Here is a 21,138-nt window from a genome sequence, read left to right on the forward strand (position 1 = left end):
TTGTTTGTGGCATTTCTTAGACAGGTAACCTGCTTCTTTGTCTAACTACTTAGACATTCCTTTCAACTTCCTCTGAAAATAAGCCATGTCTAACTAGTGCTGGCCACTGTCACAGACACTCAGATTAGGAACATGGCATAGAGATCTCCTGCTCTGCACTTACATAATTTCCGAACTACGTATGGCAAAATGTGTTGATATTAACATAAAAATCAGTGTGATTTAAAATATCCTTTCTTAATTCTAACCTACTTCAAATGTTTTCACTTGACAAAGAAAAATTATAGCCTCTCAGCACAGGTCTGTGAAATGGAAACATGGAGAATCCTTTCACAAAACCTGAGACAATTATGGAGGGAGATACATCTCTGAGAATGGAGAGAGAGAGAAAGCTACTAACATATGAGCTGAGGGTTGTCTTCACCTTGCTACTGTGTAAAAAGCAGAAGCAAGGCTGTGCAGTCAGGTATATGTCCATATGTGCATCTGCATTTTCTCTCCCAGACCTTTGAAACCTGATGAACAATTTCAAATAAATTTGAAGATAGATAGGATTCCAAATGATTACATTTTACAAGATTCATAAAAATTGGCAGTCAAAAGACCTTTAAGTGCCCAACATAAATATCCTAAGAAGATGGCTGAAACACATCATACACTATCAAATACCCAAAGAATCCAGACAAGAAAGTCTTTCAAAACATACAAATGCCTCTCCTCCCAAAAAACCCAGAACATCTCAACTGAAATTTACCGATTTCTATGAGACAGAAACATGTAAGAGAAGAAGCTACTACTATCACGAAATTACTTGGCTACTAGCTCAAATTTTCACTTAATGTTGTAGCTATGGAAAGAAACAAATGCCTATTTGAAGCCTCACATACCATGTGATACTCAGAAGGTAACAAGTGGAGTTAGCAATAATTCCTTAGAAAGCCATTTCTTTCCACCTAGTCCGAGCTGTGTCATAAACCACAGGGTTGGACCCTTGTTACTTACCCAGATGGGTACCTTTTTCAGGTAATGATTCGTCTCTTTTATGCTGCCCAGGCAAATGCTGAGTATCTTGAATTGTACTGGAAGCTACAGGATGCATAGATGAATCTGTAGTTTTCATAGAATCATCTTGTTTTGCTAATGTAAACCAATCCTTCACCTGAGAAACTGTAGCCTATGAAAAGAAGTTTCATAGAACAACTAAAATTTCTCTGTTTATTGCAGTATTTCTGAGAGCTACAGCTTACTGTCCATAGGAATTTTGTGCAGTCTGTTTGTGTAGATTTCTGTAAGGATTGTTCCCAGTGCAGAGAGCTGTATGACAGTAGCTGAGCATGCCTGTATGAACTGAGCTTCTGTTTAAGTTACATACAGCTTCTTCTTCTATAGCACAAAACCTTCTATAGCACAGACCTCCTTCTATAGCACAAAAACCTTTGAATATAAAAGCTATTTAGAGAATCCGAAAATGGTTTAGGTTGAATGGGACCTTGAAGATCATCTATTTCCAACCCCCCTGCACTAGACTAGGTTATTCAAGAGTCAGTTGTCCCATTAGGTTGTGACCTCAGTTACAAAAATTCTACACAATTCATTCAATCTATCTTGATGTTACACCCGCTAAACACGTTTATTTTACCTCGCCAAGTGATACATAGAACTTCTTCATAGTCAATGAAGAGTCATCCTCCTCAGGAGGGGGAGAAATTGGGCGTTGCTTCCATATCCAGGGAAAGTAGTCACTATCTATAATGAAATTAATGCCACTCTTGCTCCATTCTACCTGTGATATCAATTTAGCTAGTCTAAAAATAAATGTTGAGACAAGAAAATAATTAATTTTAGCTTTTAATCAGAGAAAACAGTTGATTTGTCCACAGAATTGGCAATTTAAAAAAACTGTCTATCTAAAAGAAATTGCTACAGAGAACTTCATAATCTGCTTTTTTCACAGAATAATGGAATTATAGAATATCCTGATTTGGAAGGGACGCACAAGGTTCACTGAGTCCAGCTATGTATTATTTCTGCCTTCACCTGCTGTCACGTATGTAAATGCCAGTACTGCCACTGCACAGCTCACCAGCTTTACAGATAGTGCCCTACTTTGCACTACCAAGCTTTACCAGTAAAAATGACTTCTTTCAGGATGATTTTGCATATATCCTGCAGTCCCAAGCCCTGCCAAGAATCCCTTGAACATTCTGTTCACTAAAATTGAACTGTTCTCCCAGACTGCAGAAACCCTGTATCACTACCAGATACTACAGCTCTGGTACCTGACACAAGCAATTTTCAGCAGTAATGCCACAGCACTGATCACACTGATCGAACTTGCAGATGGTAACAAGACAGCTGGCACTCTCATGTCCAGCAGGCTGCTCTGTGAGGATTTCATAGTACTGAACAGTTCTCCAATGCTACTTTGCATTAGTGTGAACCTCACAATGTTCAGGAAAGGCAATCTTAGAACCACATGACAACAGTGAGGATGTTCTGCCCTCAAGAACTGGGCAGAACTTAGTTAAGTTAGAAAGAAGTACAAGCCAACCAAGTCACATGTGAAGGAAAGATGAAGCCTACGCTTGAGCCTACAACCAAGCAAGTGCTCAGTTTTATTTGTGCCCACTATTGGACATAAATAGGATTTAATTCTAGAGTTAGGGTGCCTTGGTCTTGAAAGACAAGTTTCCCTTTTAGCATCTGAACTTATCTTGATTCTGATTCAGGAAAGCATCTTGAACTACTGAAGTCAACTGAAATTAGGTACAGGCTTGAAGTTGGTTTTATGCAATTGTCTTGGTAACTCTGCTTGATCAAATCGTTTGCTATAGCAGAAGATCAAAGTTATTGTTTCATGAGGCCCAGATATGTGTAAAGCAGGCTGTTAATAAAGGTATAATTCAGCACTCTCACAGTTTGCTTGTTCTTTGCACACTTTTCCCCCATTGAACTTAAGTGCAGTCTCCAGGTTATTGAAAATAAAAAACATTTTTAATTTTTTAACTGTAGAAGTCTATATGCCAGTAACCATTCTGCCATTACAATCAGTAAACATGAGTTTTGTGAACCGTACTGCCCGGCTGCCTTTTTGGGCCCCTAAAACATGCTACAATCATCTGCATCTAGACACAGCCTTAAGGGATGGAGAGGTAGGTCCTTCCAACAAAGCACACTAGGTCTCCTGAACATCTGCTGAAAGGACATCTGGAAAAACACTGCAAGTTTGTAACAGTAAGTCATCCAGCTGTGCCATGGCATCCCACAGAGAACTTTGCTAAAGGAACTCTGACAGTGGGCCCAATGACACAAAATTAATAATTGAAATAAAAAAGACTTGCTGGTTTTTTCCAAATTCATTTCATGGATTTGTAATTTCTACTTATATAGCTTACATACTGATAAGCAAAAGATGCATTGCTACCATGATATCTCTGAGGAACAGAGATTTAGAAAACAGTAAATCCCATTCTTGCTCTCTGTAATGGTGTAGTATAGGATGTTATTCATGGTCAAGGAAAATTACAGCATGATGAGTGAAAAAAGTCACTGACTTTATGCAGGTCACTAAAATTTTACAATAAAGAAAACAGGACAAAAGGTGGGCAAAACCACTTTAAGAATACTACCAAGGTGAATTAAGCAAAAGAGGAAAACATACATGTTTAAAACGGAAAGACAACATAAAAGATTGCAATACCTGTATTCAAAGTAACAGTCACTTTCTAGAAATGCTGGAAGCCTTTCTTTCTTAATCCACTGAATTGCTTGCTCTTGATTGAGTTGCTATTAAAAAAGAAATGCCAAAGATTTGCAGTATTCTTGAGTTTCTTGTCTTATTTGCCACATAACAGATTCTCTACATCCCCCTTCTACAGAAACATTGTCTCAGGAAAACAAATGTAGAGTGAACATCACCTTTGTGCTGGAACAATTACTTTCCTATTAAAAGCTAAAAAGGTCTAAATCTGATTTCACCTATTAGAGTACAACTTTTGTAACAAATCATGAGTGGTTTTTCTTCAGAAATAATGTGTGTAAGAATCATTCTTTTACTGTACAATTTCAAATGCAAATTAGATGCACAAAAATTTTCTGCAATAGAAAACTGCTAGTTTTTCTGATTTTAACACATTTTATAAATATCAGCTATTGTATTTTTCCTCAAGAATTTAAAGATTAAGGAACCCTTAAATTAAGTTATACTTTCAGAATGAAGGAGCTGTGGATATTAAACCCAAAATCAAACAAATAGAAATCCAATTAGTTATCACCTCTCGTGCTTTTATGTTGGATCATTGCATAACAGCATCGCACACAGTCATTTTCATAGTGGAAACCTACGTGTATTATGACCTGGAGCCACAATAAATTTCTGCTCAGGCAGTCAAAGCCTCCATGCCTCGTTGAAGTAGAAAGAGACCTGTCTCCAAAGAGTGTTTTGGGGGTGAAATGGAAATGTTGAGCAGCAAACTACACAGAGACAGCTAATAAAGAAGCTACACTTAGATTCTTACACAGGGAGTGAGATCTCTGACTATGGGCGATAACAACTCATAGTTGTTTCCCTTAGAAATTACATACAGCACTTTCTAGGGTTTTTTTTAATAGTGTGCTTTTCCCACTCTTAGGGGATGATCTATTTTATTCATCTGAGGTGCATTTTTCCTTTTAGTGAAGGTGAGACTAATTATTTTGAAGAATGCAGTAACTACCCTTGTCCATAAAAACAGGTGAAGTTTGGGCAAGGACGGATACTACTTGTTATATCAAGTAATTAATTTATGTAGATCACAGCTTGGATTTTCTTTCCATGAGCTAATATTCCATTCGGGGCGAGGGTTATTTCTGCCTCATATGTATCTGTAGGGGATCAAAAAAATCTGAATTACTCAGAAAGTGGGTGGTTTCATTTAGAGAGAAGAAAATATTTCAAAATATGGAAAGCTTATGTTGGCAGTGGCTCATACAATGTAATTTGTGGAGATGGAGACTAATTACTCCCAACCACACAGTGTATGCTTCTTTTTGGCAATTGACAAGTTTTTTTGAAATACAGAAGATAGTCTCTTTATTTTGGCATTTAATATTTATGCATTTACTGACTTACAGCCCAGTTTTTTATCCGAATGATTCATAACATGCTCATGTCTGTATATGGCTGGTACACAAAATTATATGTCATATCAGAAGGAAAGAATCTCTATTCTTTCCCCATCCCCAGAGAAAGATGCTACATTTAATCTGATAGGGTTTGTTACCTTGGTTAGCTTCCTGACCCAACCAGCCTTAGGCCTTGCTAGGACCTGATCCAGCAAAGCTTTTAGCACATGTTTAAGTTTAAGCATGTGTTTAACTTCCTTTGATTAAAGTGAAAAACATACTTAAGTGCTTTGCTGAACTGGGGTTTCTCTGAAGTAAGGTATGTGGGATGCTAGCCAGTTTCTTTCCATAGTTGTGATCAATTCTACACAAGTCCACAGATTTCTTTTCTCAACATATTTTACACCACTGATATTGACTATCGATGAGAAGACACCTATTTCCATATCAATGATTTGCAAATCTGCAAACACGCATGCAGAGAACTTTTGCTTATCTGTAAATTTGTAACAATCTGAGAAGGAAGTAAAATACAGAGAAAAATACACCGCATGTATTTCTTAGTCAAGATGTGTTTAAATTCAGGCCATAGCCTGAAAGGCCTACTAGGATTTTCCAGTCATAACTCCTTTCCATAAGTAACCTGCCAGTGATGACCACTCAAGGTGACTTTTTGTAAGCAATGTAACATTCAAAACAACTGTCAATTTCTTCAGTCGGTGTGAAGGCAGCCAAAGCAAAGCAGACAGCATCACCTGATGACTGAAAGATCAAATCCTATTTGATTTGAACAGAACTACTGGATAAGAGTTGATCTGGGGTGGCTTCTCTTGGTTCAGTCATTGTAGTACAGTGAATGGAGCTGACTTCTTTCACCTTGTGTAGTTGCAGTAACCATTGGGGGCAAGCTGTTTCACAGGCCATTTTGTTCCTGCTCAGACTTGAGATGCCAAGCTGAACTGGATGAGGCATCTATGTTGCCCATCTAGTAAAGGAGGAATCAAAAATAAGAAGAAATACCACCCTTTCCACCCAAAAGGAGAAGAAAGGGTACTGAGGTATATTGCTCCCCAAAAGGCTATAATGCTTCCCATTTATGGAAAATATCCCGGGGAAAGAAATGGAATCTTAAATAATACAGAAGCCCTGTTTCTCCAGACCACATGAGGGAAGAAAGTAATAGTGAAATGGCTTTGAATTTCTCAAGAAAGGCCATCCACTGTGGTAAGGATGGGAGGTTAGCCCAGAGAGCCACACTTGCACAAACACACAGCATTTCCTCAGTTTAATACTGAGAGGAAATAAGAAATCAAGAGTAGCTTCTTCTGCTTTTGTGCTCTCAAGCAAAGTATTTGTGAAAATCATTAATTAACATGGGAGGGATGTCTGTGGGCCTTGTCCTTTTGTATCACTTGTCCAGTTTAAATGCAGATAAGTGCAATATCACATTCGTATAATTTTGTTAAACATCATTGCCTTTGACCTCTCTCAACACTGTTTTCTCTTCTGAAAATCATTAATCTTATATGGTGAAAAGCAGAAGTCTGTTATAACTCCCTGCTTTTCTCTCAGCTTTCCAGCTATGACATAATTTTGAGCAGCCACTGCAAAAAATGTAACAAGAGCTTAAACTGGCCTTGAATAAAATGAAGTCATGTCAGTCACATCCATTCAAAATAAGCAAGAAAGGAACAAACCAAGCAAACCAGTGAAATACTTTTTGTCCTCAAAACCTTTTCTTTAAAGTCCCACATCCAATTATACCAACTTGTATTCTCTCAGGTGCATAAGATGCTTTAGCTCCTGATTTTAACCTTCTAGTTTGTGATGAAGATGGCCCTGGAAGTAGGTAGGTAAGAATACCAAAACTGATACTGTCTAAGCAAGCCTGAAACCGGATTTTTTTTTTTCTGAATTCCAACCCATTTTTCCATTAATTTAGCTTTCTTCTTGCCAAAGATTATTTTTTCTGGCCATTTCAATTGATGCTAACCATGTAAATCCTTTAGGAATTAATGGAAGAGAGACTTATGTGTTGCCAGACCACAGATGAGCTCATAGCCACACAAGGAAATTAATTAATAAGGAAAGACTGAGCTGCATTAGTTTCAGTCAATTTGCACATTCCAGGGATCACTAGTAAAGTAACTGTTGTCATAATATTTTTTCTTTTAATATTAAAAAGTATTCAGACCACACAGTTGAACCCTGCCCTACAGAATCTTCAAAATTCTGTGCTACAGGATGTGCATCTGTAATTCCATTCACTTGTCTGCTAGACACATGTGCATTACAGGGCATAATTTGGCCCATCATTATGTTTTCCTAACATAAATTAACATTTTTCCCAAGCTACCAAGCCAAACACAACAATAACTATTGCCAGTATTTCTACAGTAAGATCTAAATATAAACTCAGGGGCTATAAGATGCTTACCATAGTGTTGTAATTTGGATCAATACCGAAAGTTGGAGAACCACTGTGCATTTTGGAGAGCTGCCCATCATTCTCTGCTTTCCTTAGAACATCATAAATGGGGCTTGGAGGTTTCTGATCATGTAGAATCTTTTTCGGCTGGCCTTCCAGGCATCGTGGGGGATAATTAACTACTTCAAAAGCCCCAACGTCAGAGTTAAACTTCACTGGCTGGGCAAAAGTCTGCAAAAGAAGTTTGGAAAGCTTATGGTACTGTAATAAGGCAACTGTCATTTAACAAATTGCTTTTTATCGTATAGAGGCATCCTACAGAATACAAAATTGTATTATGAGTTTTCTTTCTCTTGGGGCCTGAAATAGTAATTTTTCTGCATTCTTGTTTTCGCTGTATAGCTTTCCAAAGCATTCCTACTTTTTTATCCCAGCAATGCTTAATTGTCAAGAATTTAATTCATTCTAGATCACAGACCATTATTTTTCACATGTAAATAAGAGATCCAGTACACTGATATCTAGAATATATAATTAACTGTGACTTTAGTAACTGTCCCAAAGATAAGTACACACCTACAGTATCAGATCTCCAGTATTATTTTCCCATTCATTATTATCAACAATCAAGGCTTGAAAATATTAACCATGAAACTGACCTCTTAAATGTGAGATGAATTTGAGGAAGATGAATCTGAAGATTTTCATGTGTAGGAAAGGTTTGGCACCATATTGTTACGCGTAGGTTGAACAAGTACCAAAACCCATGCCCTGTAGTAAATTTTATTATACATCACTAGTTCAGGCAGATACTGTATAATAGATGAGGTAGACTAAAATTCAGTTTTGGCCATGCAGTTGTGACTTTTGTCAAGGCACAAAACTCCACTGCATGTGTACACACTAAAACAGAGACATCTTTCATCTTTTAAGCTCTAATCTTAGGTATTTCCCTGAAAGACTTTCGAATTATCTTACTTGAAATGAAGAGGAAAAATATGGATGAATTTTACAGAAGTCATAGAGGATACCCATGACTGTTATGAATAGGAGATTATATAAAATTTATGTCCATTATGTACTCTATATTATATAGAGTATATAAGCATCTCTGCAGTCAGCTGGACAACACGGCATGTTGTATTTAAGCACTCAGGAAACTGTGGCCACACCTAGACCCAGTGCCAAAATTCATTTTGGCTTCATTCCAGACAGGATCCCACCTGGTGTTTGTACAGTTGTCATTCCCCTGCATGTAATAGGAATATTTTATTTGTTCAAATACTGTATTTTTAATTTCCTTGAACTTTTTCATATATCACATATATGCACACAGACATAATTCATATACATTCTAAATATGCTAAATACATGCTACATATAACATAGAAACATATTACAGAACAATTTGATTCTTCTTCACACCTGTAAAAGCCCAAAGTAATGATATTACAGTCACCTATTTTGTTGCTTCTGTTTGAAGCCCCTTTGTTGATCAATGTCCTGTAGAGCAATGCCCAGAATTGAACCATGTGGCTGCAACATGTGGTTTCAACATTCCCTACTTATCCCATAATGTCTCACTGTGGAGGCTCAGCCTGGCAAAGCACACAGCATGTGAGAGCCTTAAGTGTATGATTAGTGCCTATGACATCACACCACCACTGCTCAGGGCCATGCATTGAATTGCACGAGTCTGTTCAGTTACCAAACTTCAGCTGAAATCATGGATTGGTTTTTGTTCTCTGACACCTTGTGCCTCTCTTGGCATTCATTTTCTCCAGGGCACTCTGCAGGTTTTAGTGGTTTTTTTTTCCAGATGTACTGAACAGCATCTAAAAAACCTTTTATGTGTAGTAGATTTCCCTACATTCAGACCTCCTCCCAGTTTTCTATGTGTACACTTAATTTACTTTCAAACCTAATTTGGGCTGCTACGAGCTTTTAAGTGACTAACTGTGCAACCTTAATAGCCTTTAAATGTACTCTTCCTTATATATTCCTTCATGTTTTAAAAAAGAAACAGAAGAAAGTACACTAAGAAACAAAGTACTTCCATTTCTTAGCATGTGAAATGCTCTCACAAGTGGAAAAAAAGCAAGCAAAATGCAAATTTTGTAATAAAGGGCTATGTGACTAGACATGATGAGATTATTTTAGTTCCATGTTTTTCAAATTGAAAAATAAGCAAATACAATATTAGTTTATCACATATATCTACTTCTATTTAATCATTTGTAACTTACTCTAGATCTAGGGTTTTTTCGATATATATTCTGTTTAGCTGAACAGAAAACTATGGCAACTTTAATATAGTGAAACAGATGCTAGTGACAATTTTTAAAATGTAAAGTGTATTGCTGTTTTGGGAGTCTGACTCCCAATCATTTTAAGACAAATATACTAATGGAGCAAAAGAACATGCAGTGATGGGATCGGAAGATTTAGACTTCGTACACTACAAACTTGGCTGAAAAAGGGGGTTCTAGTCCAGACTTTTGGGGTTTGGATGTAGTTACACATCCCCAGGGACATCAAAAGGCATGCATACTTCTATCAAGTCAGAGAGTAGCCAGTAGACTTGACACTAGTAAGGATGCATCTGGAATACTGCATCCAGTTTTGGGTCCCCTGTACAAGAAGGATATTCACATATTTGATCAAGTCCATCAGACGACTACCAAGATGGTCAGAGGCTGGAGCACTCACTCTTGAGGTACAAGCTCTGGGAGGACTAGCAGCAGCCTTAGAGTATTTACAAGGAGATTGTTGAACAGATAAAGTCAGGCTTTGTAAGGCAGTGTACGGTGGGACCACTTAGCATACACTGAAACAACAGAAGTCTCAACTAGATTATAAGAAAAAATGTAATTGTGGGATGATTAGCATTGGGACAGGCTGTCCAGAGAGGAATCAGCTGTTGGAGGTTTTCAAGACCAATTGCAGAAAGTGCCAAGCAACTTGGTGTCAGTACTAAAGCACTGACCCTGCTTTGAGCAGGAAGCCACACTACAGACCTCCTCAAAGTCCCTTCCAGACAGTAATCTATGACTTTGTACAAATCCCAGATTCCCAAGAGAGAATCTCTCTATCTCTCAAACTATCATAGAAAAGCATTTTAGAATAGTTCAAACCTTTCTGGAGAAGCTTGCTTTAAAAAAACTAGAATGATAAATCAGAATGTTTTTATAAGCACAACAAAAGAAGAGATAATTCCTAATCTTCTTAACTCATCACCACCACAAAAATGATAATGTTATGAGAAAAATCAAGTGGAAACACACAAAAACACACCCCCAGAACCTGATTTCTTGCAGGAAACATTTTCACAGTTACCATACAGGAGTGAGGATCAGTAAATCTGTTTTCCTTTCAGTATGTGTAGAACTTTGGGGCAAAACACACAATCTAACCCTTCTCACACATTACAAGCCACAAAAAAAAATGCACCAAGAAACTGTTCAATACCCTGTAGCAAACTAAAAACCTGTGCAGTGGAAGTCAAGTACTGTAAAATTCTGTAACATTTTACAGGACAATAATGAGAGAGGTTTATGGCACCACCAATATTCCGTCATTGCAATAATGAGAAATCTCTTTAGTGAAGATGCTTATGTTAAGGAGTGGATGATAGTCTACACTATAAAGGAAAGGGAAGAAGTTATCCATGCCAATCTAATATACTAAGAAATTTCTTTCTTACCCCACATTTGGCAAGTGCTTTGGCTTTTTACAGACAAGTAAAATACACTAACCACAGACTAAGTGTATCATTCTCTTTAGTTTGAGCCAATTTTTGATGCTTTGAAGATAGAAAGGGAAATCTCCGGAGAAATGATACCTCAAGATGTTAAGAAAAAATAAATCAAGTTTGGCAGGAGCCTTGAAGCTTGGGATTCATACATTATCAACGTAGCACAATAAATAAGATCAAGGACTTGAGAATACCAACAAATAAGAAGTCTACAGACTTTGCAAACTGTTTCACTCACAGGGAAGTCTCCCCCCAAAGCCAGTATGATCAATGTCACCCAGTGTAGTAATCTCAGCTTCAGAAAAAAATCTCTGAGCAAATAATAAAAAGCTGTTTTCAGACTGTGGTACAGCAATACTATTAAATAAATAAACAATTGCATATACTTTTTTGACAGCAAAGAAATTTCTTAGCTGTCAAATGCACATTGAATATGGTTTTCAGCTGAAAAATAAACAGAATACATAATTCTGAAACCTGAAGTTATACACTTAACTGAAGGGAAGACAAATTTCTCTCAGTCCTCCCATAACAGAAACCAAAACAGCATCCATCACCATGTTGCCAGGATATCAGACATATAAATCTCACTGTTCTCTGTCTTAACAGTTTTCAGATACACTCAACTTCGGATACAATTAACAAATGTGTAAATATGCTCGCATCCCAGACCCAAATAATGTAGTTTGATCCCAAGAGAAACAGAATGACCACAGTTTGGCTGCTTCTTAGGTTAAGGGTGGGAGTGAATAGAGATCTCATCCAGGAGCATTGCCAAAACTTCCTTAAGAAGGGTATATGTATATCATAAATAAATGTCAGTGAGAGTCCACACCAGAGGAGAATTTGAGCAGCTCTATGAAGTGTCTGGAAAAATTCACACTACACATGGTCAATGCAAAATCTTCCATTGACTTTAGTGAGTCCAGGATTTCCCTTCTGTTGTTGAGTAAGACAAAAGTCGTAATCACATGTCACAATCTAATTAAGAGAGAAGAACATTTAGAGTAAGCACACTATCAATAAGGAATGTAATCAGGAATATTTTGTTTGCTTCCTTCAATGTCAAAGACATGATGCAAATTTTAGTCCTGGGTAAGTCTCCACATAACATGCATGTAGGGCCTTCTGTCAAAGCCTTTTAAAGGGAGGTTATATTGGCAACTGCAGCCTCCCTCCTCACACCTGGAAAAGACGAGGAAACTAATGAGCATGCACTGATGCCTTGAATAGATATTTGATGTATGGAATTATTCAAAGTCATCCTCAAAGCCGTGAAGGGCCTGAACTGTGCAGCAGAGTGGATTGCTTTTTTGCTTTCTGCCCTTTCTGTAATCTGCTACTCAGATCAAGCAAGATTTTATTCTTGACAGCGCTAGGTTTGCAGGACCTAGGTCTTCAGAAAGACCAATTGGCCCAAGCTTTGCTACTTGGGCTTTAATTGTTTTCAGAATCATCACCTGCATCAAATGCTGGACCCAGACTACTTGGAGGAGAGCTTTTTCAGTGAAAACAATGTTCAGAAGAAATATTCTTCAAATCTAAAGTTGATAAAATTATGGTCACTTAGTAGATTTCTGCTGCAAGGGAAACCAACAACCAGGGACTTGCCACCAAAGTGTCATCTCCTGAATGTGCTTCAATTGAGGCACTTTTGTCTCTAGTGCAACTCCTTGAGGCTGCAAAGAGGAGGAGTGTGCCTTCCTCAGGATCACTGGTAACTGGAAAATGACAGGTAAGACCCAGCACAGACTTGGGATGGAATGAGTAGCAAGCAGCTTGTAGAGTGCAGGAGAAACAAGCTGACATTACTGTGATCACCTTCAACACTGAGCTGGATGGCAATTTCTGACTTCTGAATTTTCATTCCTGACTAAACACATCCTTGGATGTTTTTAATACATGAATCAGAGATTCAAATTCTAGCCTGAACTCCTAGAAATGGAAATATATCCAGGCCAATGTTTCTCTTAAATCTTTCATTTTACATTAGTTACTAAGGAAGGTGTAACTCATTTGTGTGTCATGTAATTGGTTTCTGCTACTGTGAAATCACTGTACTACTGGCAACAAGTACCCTCCTGAGGTTTTTTGTATTATGTATTTCAGAAATACTTTCTGTAAATTACACTTTATTACAGTATATAGCTCTTTAGAGTACCTAGATATTTATGTCAGATTACATTGAATGCCATTATAACAAGAGGATCACATAAGGGATACACTGTAAATCAAAGCAAAAAAAAAAAAAAAAACATGAAAAACCTGTTGCTGCTATAGCAAGTCCCCAGTGATACAATTTTCCATCTACTAATGGTGCATTATAAATCAATGCAGAGGCAATCCCTTAAAATAAGCATATGCTCCCCCTGATTTCTTGTATCAAGTCTCACAATATTTTCAGTTTAACTTGTTGCCTAACTACTAGCACACCTGGGTAATACTGTTCCCAGGCAACAGTGTATAAGCACAACAAGAATAAAGCAATGGAAATTTCAATGCACTGTTTTAGTAGAAGCCTTCTGAGAAGGAGAGGGAAATCAGGAATGCAAGGTATTCAAACCGCAGAACTCAAGGCATTAACAGAACTTAATCCTGAAGAGGATAAATCCTTAGGAAAAGATCAAAGAGAAAATAAAACCAATTATGAGAACATTACAGTTAAAAATAGCTAATAGATCATCTGTTTTCATGAAGATATGTAAATATGTAAGAGACCATGCATCATCTTAGAAACCTATCAAGATTACCAGCATAAAACAGTATTTACTAGGAGTGACTGTGAACTCTTTTCTGTGGACTTCCAGAGCTGTCAGGAGTGCCTGGACAATTGCTGCAGTTCAGAGGTGCTGAGCTGCGCCAGGACTGTGGGCTGAGGAGACCTCTGAGCCCAAGGAGAATTTTGGCATCCAACAGATGTCCTGAAATTTGTGTATGTCCAAGGAGATCAAGAGACCAAAAAGGCTGAACTTCTTACCCACTCCATCCTCTGCAATTTGGGCAAAACTTGAAGCATAGTTTCCAAATAAGCAGAAAAGGCATGGAAGATGGTATTCCTGTGCTAAGAACAATCTGGCACATGGAGGAAGGCCTGGGTTTAAAACCTGAGTAGTTAGGCTTGGATTTAGGCAGACATCCTAAGGCAGCTGTGGGGGGAGGGGGGCAGCGGGGGCTGGGGGAGTAGAGATGTTGAAGGAACAAAAAATCCAGCCCCCTCACCACACATTTTGTTCCATCTGTGTCTCTAGCTTTGCATACTCTTCGGAATCTTGCAGTGTGGTGAAAGCATATAAAGACCGAGCTCCTGAAAGAAGTCAGTATCAACACTGTGCACAAAACTCACACTCTGACATAGAGTTAATACCTCCAGATTCTATTTTAGGATTAAATTTGGCAGGAGGAGCCCATTCTACCATCCTTAGTAGTGCAATTTCCATGCTGTGTACATTTACACAAATCTATGATGTGGCTTAGAGAGACAGCTATGTCTGGTTCAATTTAGTAAGCCAAATCAGTCAGTTATGAATCACAACTGAACTTATTTCATTAGTGGCTTCACCAAAGTCTGAGGTCCAAGGACCATCAAGAAATATTCTGCGCTCTCCTAATGCTGGCAGTGGTTCCTACCAAGCAAGCTGTAGAATGGATATATGTTCTTGTAGTGTAGCCTGTTGGACTGAGGTGCCTCAGGAAGGGAATGGACTGTGGGGCAACTCTGTGGCACATCAGGTGGGAGCCACAAGTGACACTGTGGAAAGGCCTGTGCTACCTGGCAAGGGACTTTGTAAGGTGTCAGGGCCAAGACTTCTAAGATGAAGCTGGATGAGGTTGCCACATTGAGGGAGCAGGATTGTACATGTGACTCTCAACTGAGTATGGGGAGGCAGGCTAGTTGATAGGGAAAAGGAGCAAAATATAGGAGAACTGGTTAAATACAGGGTACTGGGTATGATGGTTTAACTGGATCAGCATACAGAATACAGGATAAGGCTGCATCCTTCTAGCTGCAAATGGGAGAGAAACAGGAGGGAAGTGCCAACTTTGAAACCTTCTGAGCCATGAAGAGAAAGAGTTTGTTCTTTGTTGGAGTGAGAGCTCCTCTGAACCCAGGCCTAGAGGAAAGCCAAAGCAAAGGGGTTGAATTAAAACCTTTGGATAAGCTGAGATACATGAAGTCACACCAAAGTGAAATAGAAATATAGATTTTTAACTTTTAGTAGAAATATATGCTAAGTGCTTTAAACATTGAAAAGCTGCAGCAAAGAGACCTTAAACACAGTTCCGACTGCAGCAGTGTAACCTTCACAGAATTTCTTCACTTTAGACAAACATAGATGGAACTATACTGTTCACATTTTTTAGATAGAGTGTTCACATAAACAATAAGAGCTGATAGAAACTATATATGCAAATCTGTGTAATACCTATGTAACATTTGTGTAAGACAACGACTACTAGAATTAGACCAGGATAGGTTAAGAAAAGAAAAACTAGAATCATGTGTTAATTTTATTGGTCAATTAACAAATATAATCCACATTTCTGTAAGTTTAGAGTAGAAGAAGAAGCTGTTTTCTACTTGCTGTTTACCTGCTGGTGCTGCTGTTGCTGCTTGGCCTTATCATGTAACCCCTTCGAACTCTACCTTCAGAAAACTATGAGACTATGAAATAAAGAACTTTAGCAGGACAGCAGCCTCCTCTGCTCTTTCACCCTCATCCAAAAAGGGAGGATATCCCATCAAAAGCTCAACCATTCTTGAGCTCAAATGTTAATTAATCACTGAATGCATTGCCAGAAAACTGTAAAAGGACAAACATTCGTTATGCTGTCATGCTGTGACACTGTAATAGAAGCAGACACTTTTTAAATAAGTATTTATGTGTTTTTCTCATTTCCTATTCATTTTATTTTAGGGCATTGTGATTTAAATACATAAATTATTAATTACATAAGTTTAAATACATAAACCAAGAAGGTCTGGTGTACATTCGGAAGAGCATTGCCAGCAGGTCAAGGGCTCATCAGTACATCAGAGACATGGAGCTTCTGAAGCAGGTCCAGTGGAGGGCTATGAAGATGATTAAGGGACTGAAGTGTCTGTTATGAGGAAAGGTTGAGGGAGCCAGGCACATTCAGGCTCAAGAAAAGACAAATAAGAGGGGACCTCATCAATGTCTATCAGTATCTGAAGGGAGGATGATGCCAGGCTCTGCTCAGCAGTGCCGAGCAATAGAACAAGAGGCAACGGGCAGAAACTGGTGCACTTGAAGTTCCACCTGAACACGAGGAAGAACTTCTTTACTGTGTGGGTGACTGAGCGCTGGAACAGGGTGCCCAGAGAGGTGGTGGAGTCCCCCTCACTGCAGATGTTCAAGAACCATCTGGATACAAATCTGCGCCATGTGCTCTGGGATGACCCTGCTTGAGCAGGGAGGCTGGACCAGATGACCCACTGTGCTCCCTTCCAACATGACTCATTCTGTGATTCTGTAAATTAGCAAGATAACATCTGTCTCCAGAAGTCCAGATGCTGGGCTGTTCTTACTGATAGTAACACTGAGCACTAAGAGTTGCTACCATTAAAATACAGATATATTGTAAAAGTCATTTAAGTAGCAAGTGGCAAAATATAAAATTTTCCGAGATGGATTAAGTTACTCTTAATCTTAGTAAGGCATTTCTTGTATTTTTCAAGGGATTTCTGTAAGGTACTTACCGGAAGACTCAAAAATTCATTAAAGTAATCCACAAGCATATCATCTGTGGCTAAGCATTCTTCCTATAGAGACAAAACCACAAAGCATGGCTTGTAATAACTTACACTAACATGGTTTGAATGCACTATTGCCTCAAATAGTATTTTTTCCATGAGATATGACATAGAAGCTTTTGCAAAATATTATTTCCCATTTTTGAGAATATAGTCATTGCATCACTGTTATATTCTAGCCATTGCACACTGCCAAGGTCCTTAGCAATTTAAAACGCACACATGAAGGTAAACCCTTTGCCAATAAATTTATAGATAAAGCTTTCATAAACCCAACAGCTTCTAGATGCTGAAAGTCTGCATGTTTACGTTTGAAAAAATGTGCATAAGCTAACAGTCTAGAAATTCTCCACATTGTACCTTTCTCTCTCGCACTTGGGAAGAAGGAGAGTATAATATTTCACCAGGGCCACCTTCTGCTCTCACGCTGCCACTTGGCAATGTTTGAGGAATAAAAGGGAGTTCACTAACCTATAATTTGGCTCAGCAAGCAAGCAGTGTATGCCATACTTTGAATCTGACAGAACTGGGAGACTTCCTGTTGACCTCACCCAAAGTAAAGACTGCATCTGCAGGTGTTTTTGTATCCTTTTTGGCCCCTGCATTTTAAATCCTGCTAACTTGACTCAAAAACTGTAGACTAGAAGTTGACTTTTTTTTGCTGTTGACAAATACAAAAGTATGTCTCCAAATCTTACCTTTACTGTACTCAGTATCTCCACCATCCCCATTTCAATCCAACAGAGGGGAAAACTGGAACATCATTCCACTGGTCTTCAGGTATGTGTCTTCAGTATAATGAAGACACTTAAATAATTTTTAATAGTTTCATTTTCCTGAATATTCTATAATTTCAGCCTTGCAAGGCAAGGAGAATGCATTTAAATCTAATGTGTTTGCCAATAGCAGCAAAGGTGTTGCAACACAAATCTTTTTTCTCTTTCTTAAGTTCATAGCATTGAACTGTGCTAGTGAGGAATAGCATTAAAGAGAGGTTATGCACAGAGTACAGGCAGGCCGTATCTTGATCCAAACCCCAGTGGCCTAACTTAAATACAGATAGCTTGTGCTCAGATAAGGAAGAAATCTGAGATAACATGCATGACACGTCAGGACTAGACCTAATGGCGTTTGCCTGGCCCTAGTCTGCCAGCATTTATTCCTTAGCACTTGTGGTTGCTGTTATGACTGATACAGGACAGGCAAGGTAGCTCACACTCACTAGAAAATGCTGCCAGTGCTGAAAGCAAGGCTTTCGTGCTTTATTTCCATCACAGGCCTGTGGCCCAAGGCAATTGCAGTGCCACAGACTTAGAGATGTTTGGGCGCTGATTAAATAGAAATTACCAGAGTGCCTAACCCATTTTGAAATCAACATAAGATCCTCTCACTAATGTCGATAGGCAATCAGATCCAGAAATATCAATTCTGCAAGTGTTAACACAATCAAGAAAAGAAATTAATTAGAAACAAGCTATAGTCAGCCTCATATTTGGTTTGACACTGACAAGGATGAATCTCGAGATAGGACTAGATATGATAATACGTCATGAAAATATTTTATTTTTTTGAAAGGACTTATTCAAAACAATTAATTTATTATTGGCTGAAGTATAAGCTCTTTAGGATTATGCAGGTAATATGTTTTTAATTTCCCAAAGATACAATTCTTTGTAGTCCCATATAACAGCAAGAAATGTAAACACAATGGTTGATTAATAGATAAAATGTTTATGATCTTCTTAATGTGAGCTTTATTACTTACTGCATCTATATATGATATAGTTTCCCCTGGGTTTTGGAGGTTTTTTGTAGACAGTCTTGTTTTCATTTGAAATCATAGTTGCACTTTTGTATGCGCACATTACAGGTTATGGAGTTGCATGTACAATACTATAGCTTAGATTTTTGTGTCAGAAAGCATTTGGTTTCATTTCTTCCCATACCATCTCTCCTGCTGCACAGTCCAAATTATGACTAAAAAAAGCTGCCTTAGAATTGCAGCTGGAGGTTAAGGTGTGCTAAAAATTGGTCCAAAACTTATGCTTATGTTGGTTCTGTTTATGGTAATAAACACTATAAATAAAACAGTATCTAGAGGTTCCCAAAAGCAGTATCAACAAATTTATACTTTAAAATACACAGTGACAAAAGCATCCAAAACAGGGAATAGGCAAACATTACCTGAGTTGCAACATTAAAGGTGTCATTTCTTATGAGGTAACAGACAAACATATATACCTTTCAAACAAGAAGACAAACATCAGGGAAATCCTACAATGAGTTATAAGCAAAGGGCAGAAAAAATAAAGTAAGGAGATTGCTAAACCTGTCATGTTGAATCTTCTAGTTATTTGTTTCCTTCCTTCATCTTAATTCACTTTCATTTCCATCTTTATTCTCCATAGTCTTCTGTTATTTTTTCACTAATTATTTTCAAACAAAGTATTTTGTCTGACAAAATTTTAAGAAATTGCTCAGTGATCCATACTTACAGAAAAGAAATGAGAAAACAGACAACAGTTACCAAAATGTTTTTTTGCTTTTTTCACTCCATAGCTGCAGGATGAAAATAATGATCAAGCCTTACAAGCATACTTACTAACATTTCTTCTGTTATACATGGAGGTTCTGAAAAAAAGATATTAAATATGTTATCCAAGTAATACAGTCAAGCTGGTTCAACTACAATACAGAAACAAAAAGTAGTGAGGCATGACAACTGTTCTGGGTATTCTGAAATAAAATAACTTAGTCTGAAGAAATAAAATAAACTAAGAATATGCAGTAATGTTGACCCGTGCACAAGAATTATTTAAATATAATTCAAGTATTATTTGACTATATTATTTCTCATACATATCAGTTAACTTCATGTCACCTTCCCTCTGCAAAATTGACAGCTAGAAGCTTGGTGGTTTAACGAAAATACAGATTTGTAAGAGACTCGCAAAGCTTTGAACAGCAAATATTACAAATCATGTGACAAAATTAAAAAGATACAACTGTGTTCCCGAATAATCAAATCTCATTCATTCTAGGAGAATATCCTGTCTTTAGTGATGCCATTTGAAGGGACTAAAGTTCTCTCTTCGGACTGATGAATTCTGCCGGGCAAGCTTAAACCCGTCGGTTCAAAATGCCCCTCTTTTGTGCCACCGTCTCTGTACCTGAGGCCGCCGCCGTGGGGCCCGACCCCCGTGTGCCCCGGAGGCAGCCCAGCCCTGCGGGGAGGGCGCGACGTACCGGTGGTGAGCCTCTTGGACCGCATCGCGGGGCCCGCAGCCGCCAGCTGCGAAGGGAGATCCCGGAGAGCGGCGGGAGCAGCGCCAGGGCCGCCGGGCCCGGCAGGGGCCTGCGGCCGCCGCGCCGTTGCCATGGCGCTGCAAACAGGGCTCGGGCAGTGCCCAGCCGGGCACCGCGCTCCCTGAGGGAGGACAGTCCCAAAGGAAATGCCTGAGAACTAGAAATCTGAGGATACTTGTAGCCAGAAATGAAACTAAACGCTCCGAGAATGTTAGTTTCTGCCTTGGCTCCAACATGTAAGGAAAAGTCACGTTTCTGGTGGGGTCAGCAAAAGCTGTGTGCAAAGAAGGAATTCAGGCTCCTGTGTGAGGATTTCAGTGGGATTTAGGTATTTCACAACTGGAATCTGAAAACCATCCTGCCTAGCAAGTACCTTATCCTAGAACTGCATAAATCCCTCAGGATTTTTTGGCATGAAAGTTCACTAAAGATTACTGCTGCTTATTTCCAGACCAGCACTACTTTTAGCAGCTTGGCAAAAATCCCACTGGGATCAGTTGTACAAGATGTCATGTATGCAAGGCACATGAAGGGCTCCTCTGAGAAGCCTAATCCATCAGCCAGACTTGGGAAGTGCCCAAATTGCACCAAGACCTTGCCATTCCCAGAAAATTATCATTTGCGTCCCCTTTCACAGAGTAGTATATTCAGTTGTACTGCTCAGTTGTGAAAAAAAGTTTTATTTTAACTTGGACATGATTTTGGTGGAAACCATGGTTAAGTAAAAGCAGAACAAATGCACATGCTCAGGGACTGCAGCTTAAAGTCCAGGAA

The 21,138-nt window shown here is 38.6% G+C and overlaps 1 protein-coding gene across 1 annotated transcript in view; it reads right to left on the bottom strand.

Moving 5' to 3' along the window:
* The window catches only part of RGS22 (regulator of G protein signaling 22), a 60,896-nt gene extending 40,522 nt beyond the window's left edge, over positions 1–20,374 (bottom strand). The window contains exons 1-7 of the mRNA XM_069006028.1: positions 20,305–20,374; positions 19,661–19,689; positions 17,005–17,067; positions 7,541–7,762; positions 3,701–3,786; positions 1,640–1,805; positions 1,003–1,174 (exon numbers count right to left, since the gene is read on the bottom strand). Coding sequence (XP_068862129.1) covers positions 1,003–1,174; positions 1,640–1,805; positions 3,701–3,786; positions 7,541–7,762; positions 17,005–17,067; positions 19,661–19,689; positions 20,305–20,329 — 763 coding nt within the window. The 5' untranslated portion in view covers positions 20,330–20,374. The remainder of the gene's footprint in view (positions 1–1,002; positions 1,175–1,639; positions 1,806–3,700; positions 3,787–7,540; positions 7,763–17,004; positions 17,068–19,660; positions 19,690–20,304) is intronic.
* Between the last annotated feature and the right edge of the window lie 764 nt (positions 20,375–21,138).

Source organism: Aphelocoma coerulescens, chromosome 2 (genome assembly GCF_041296385.1).
Source record: "Aphelocoma coerulescens isolate FSJ_1873_10779 chromosome 2, UR_Acoe_1.0, whole genome shotgun sequence".
Lineage (NCBI taxonomy): Eukaryota > Metazoa > Chordata > Aves > Passeriformes > Corvidae > Aphelocoma > Aphelocoma coerulescens.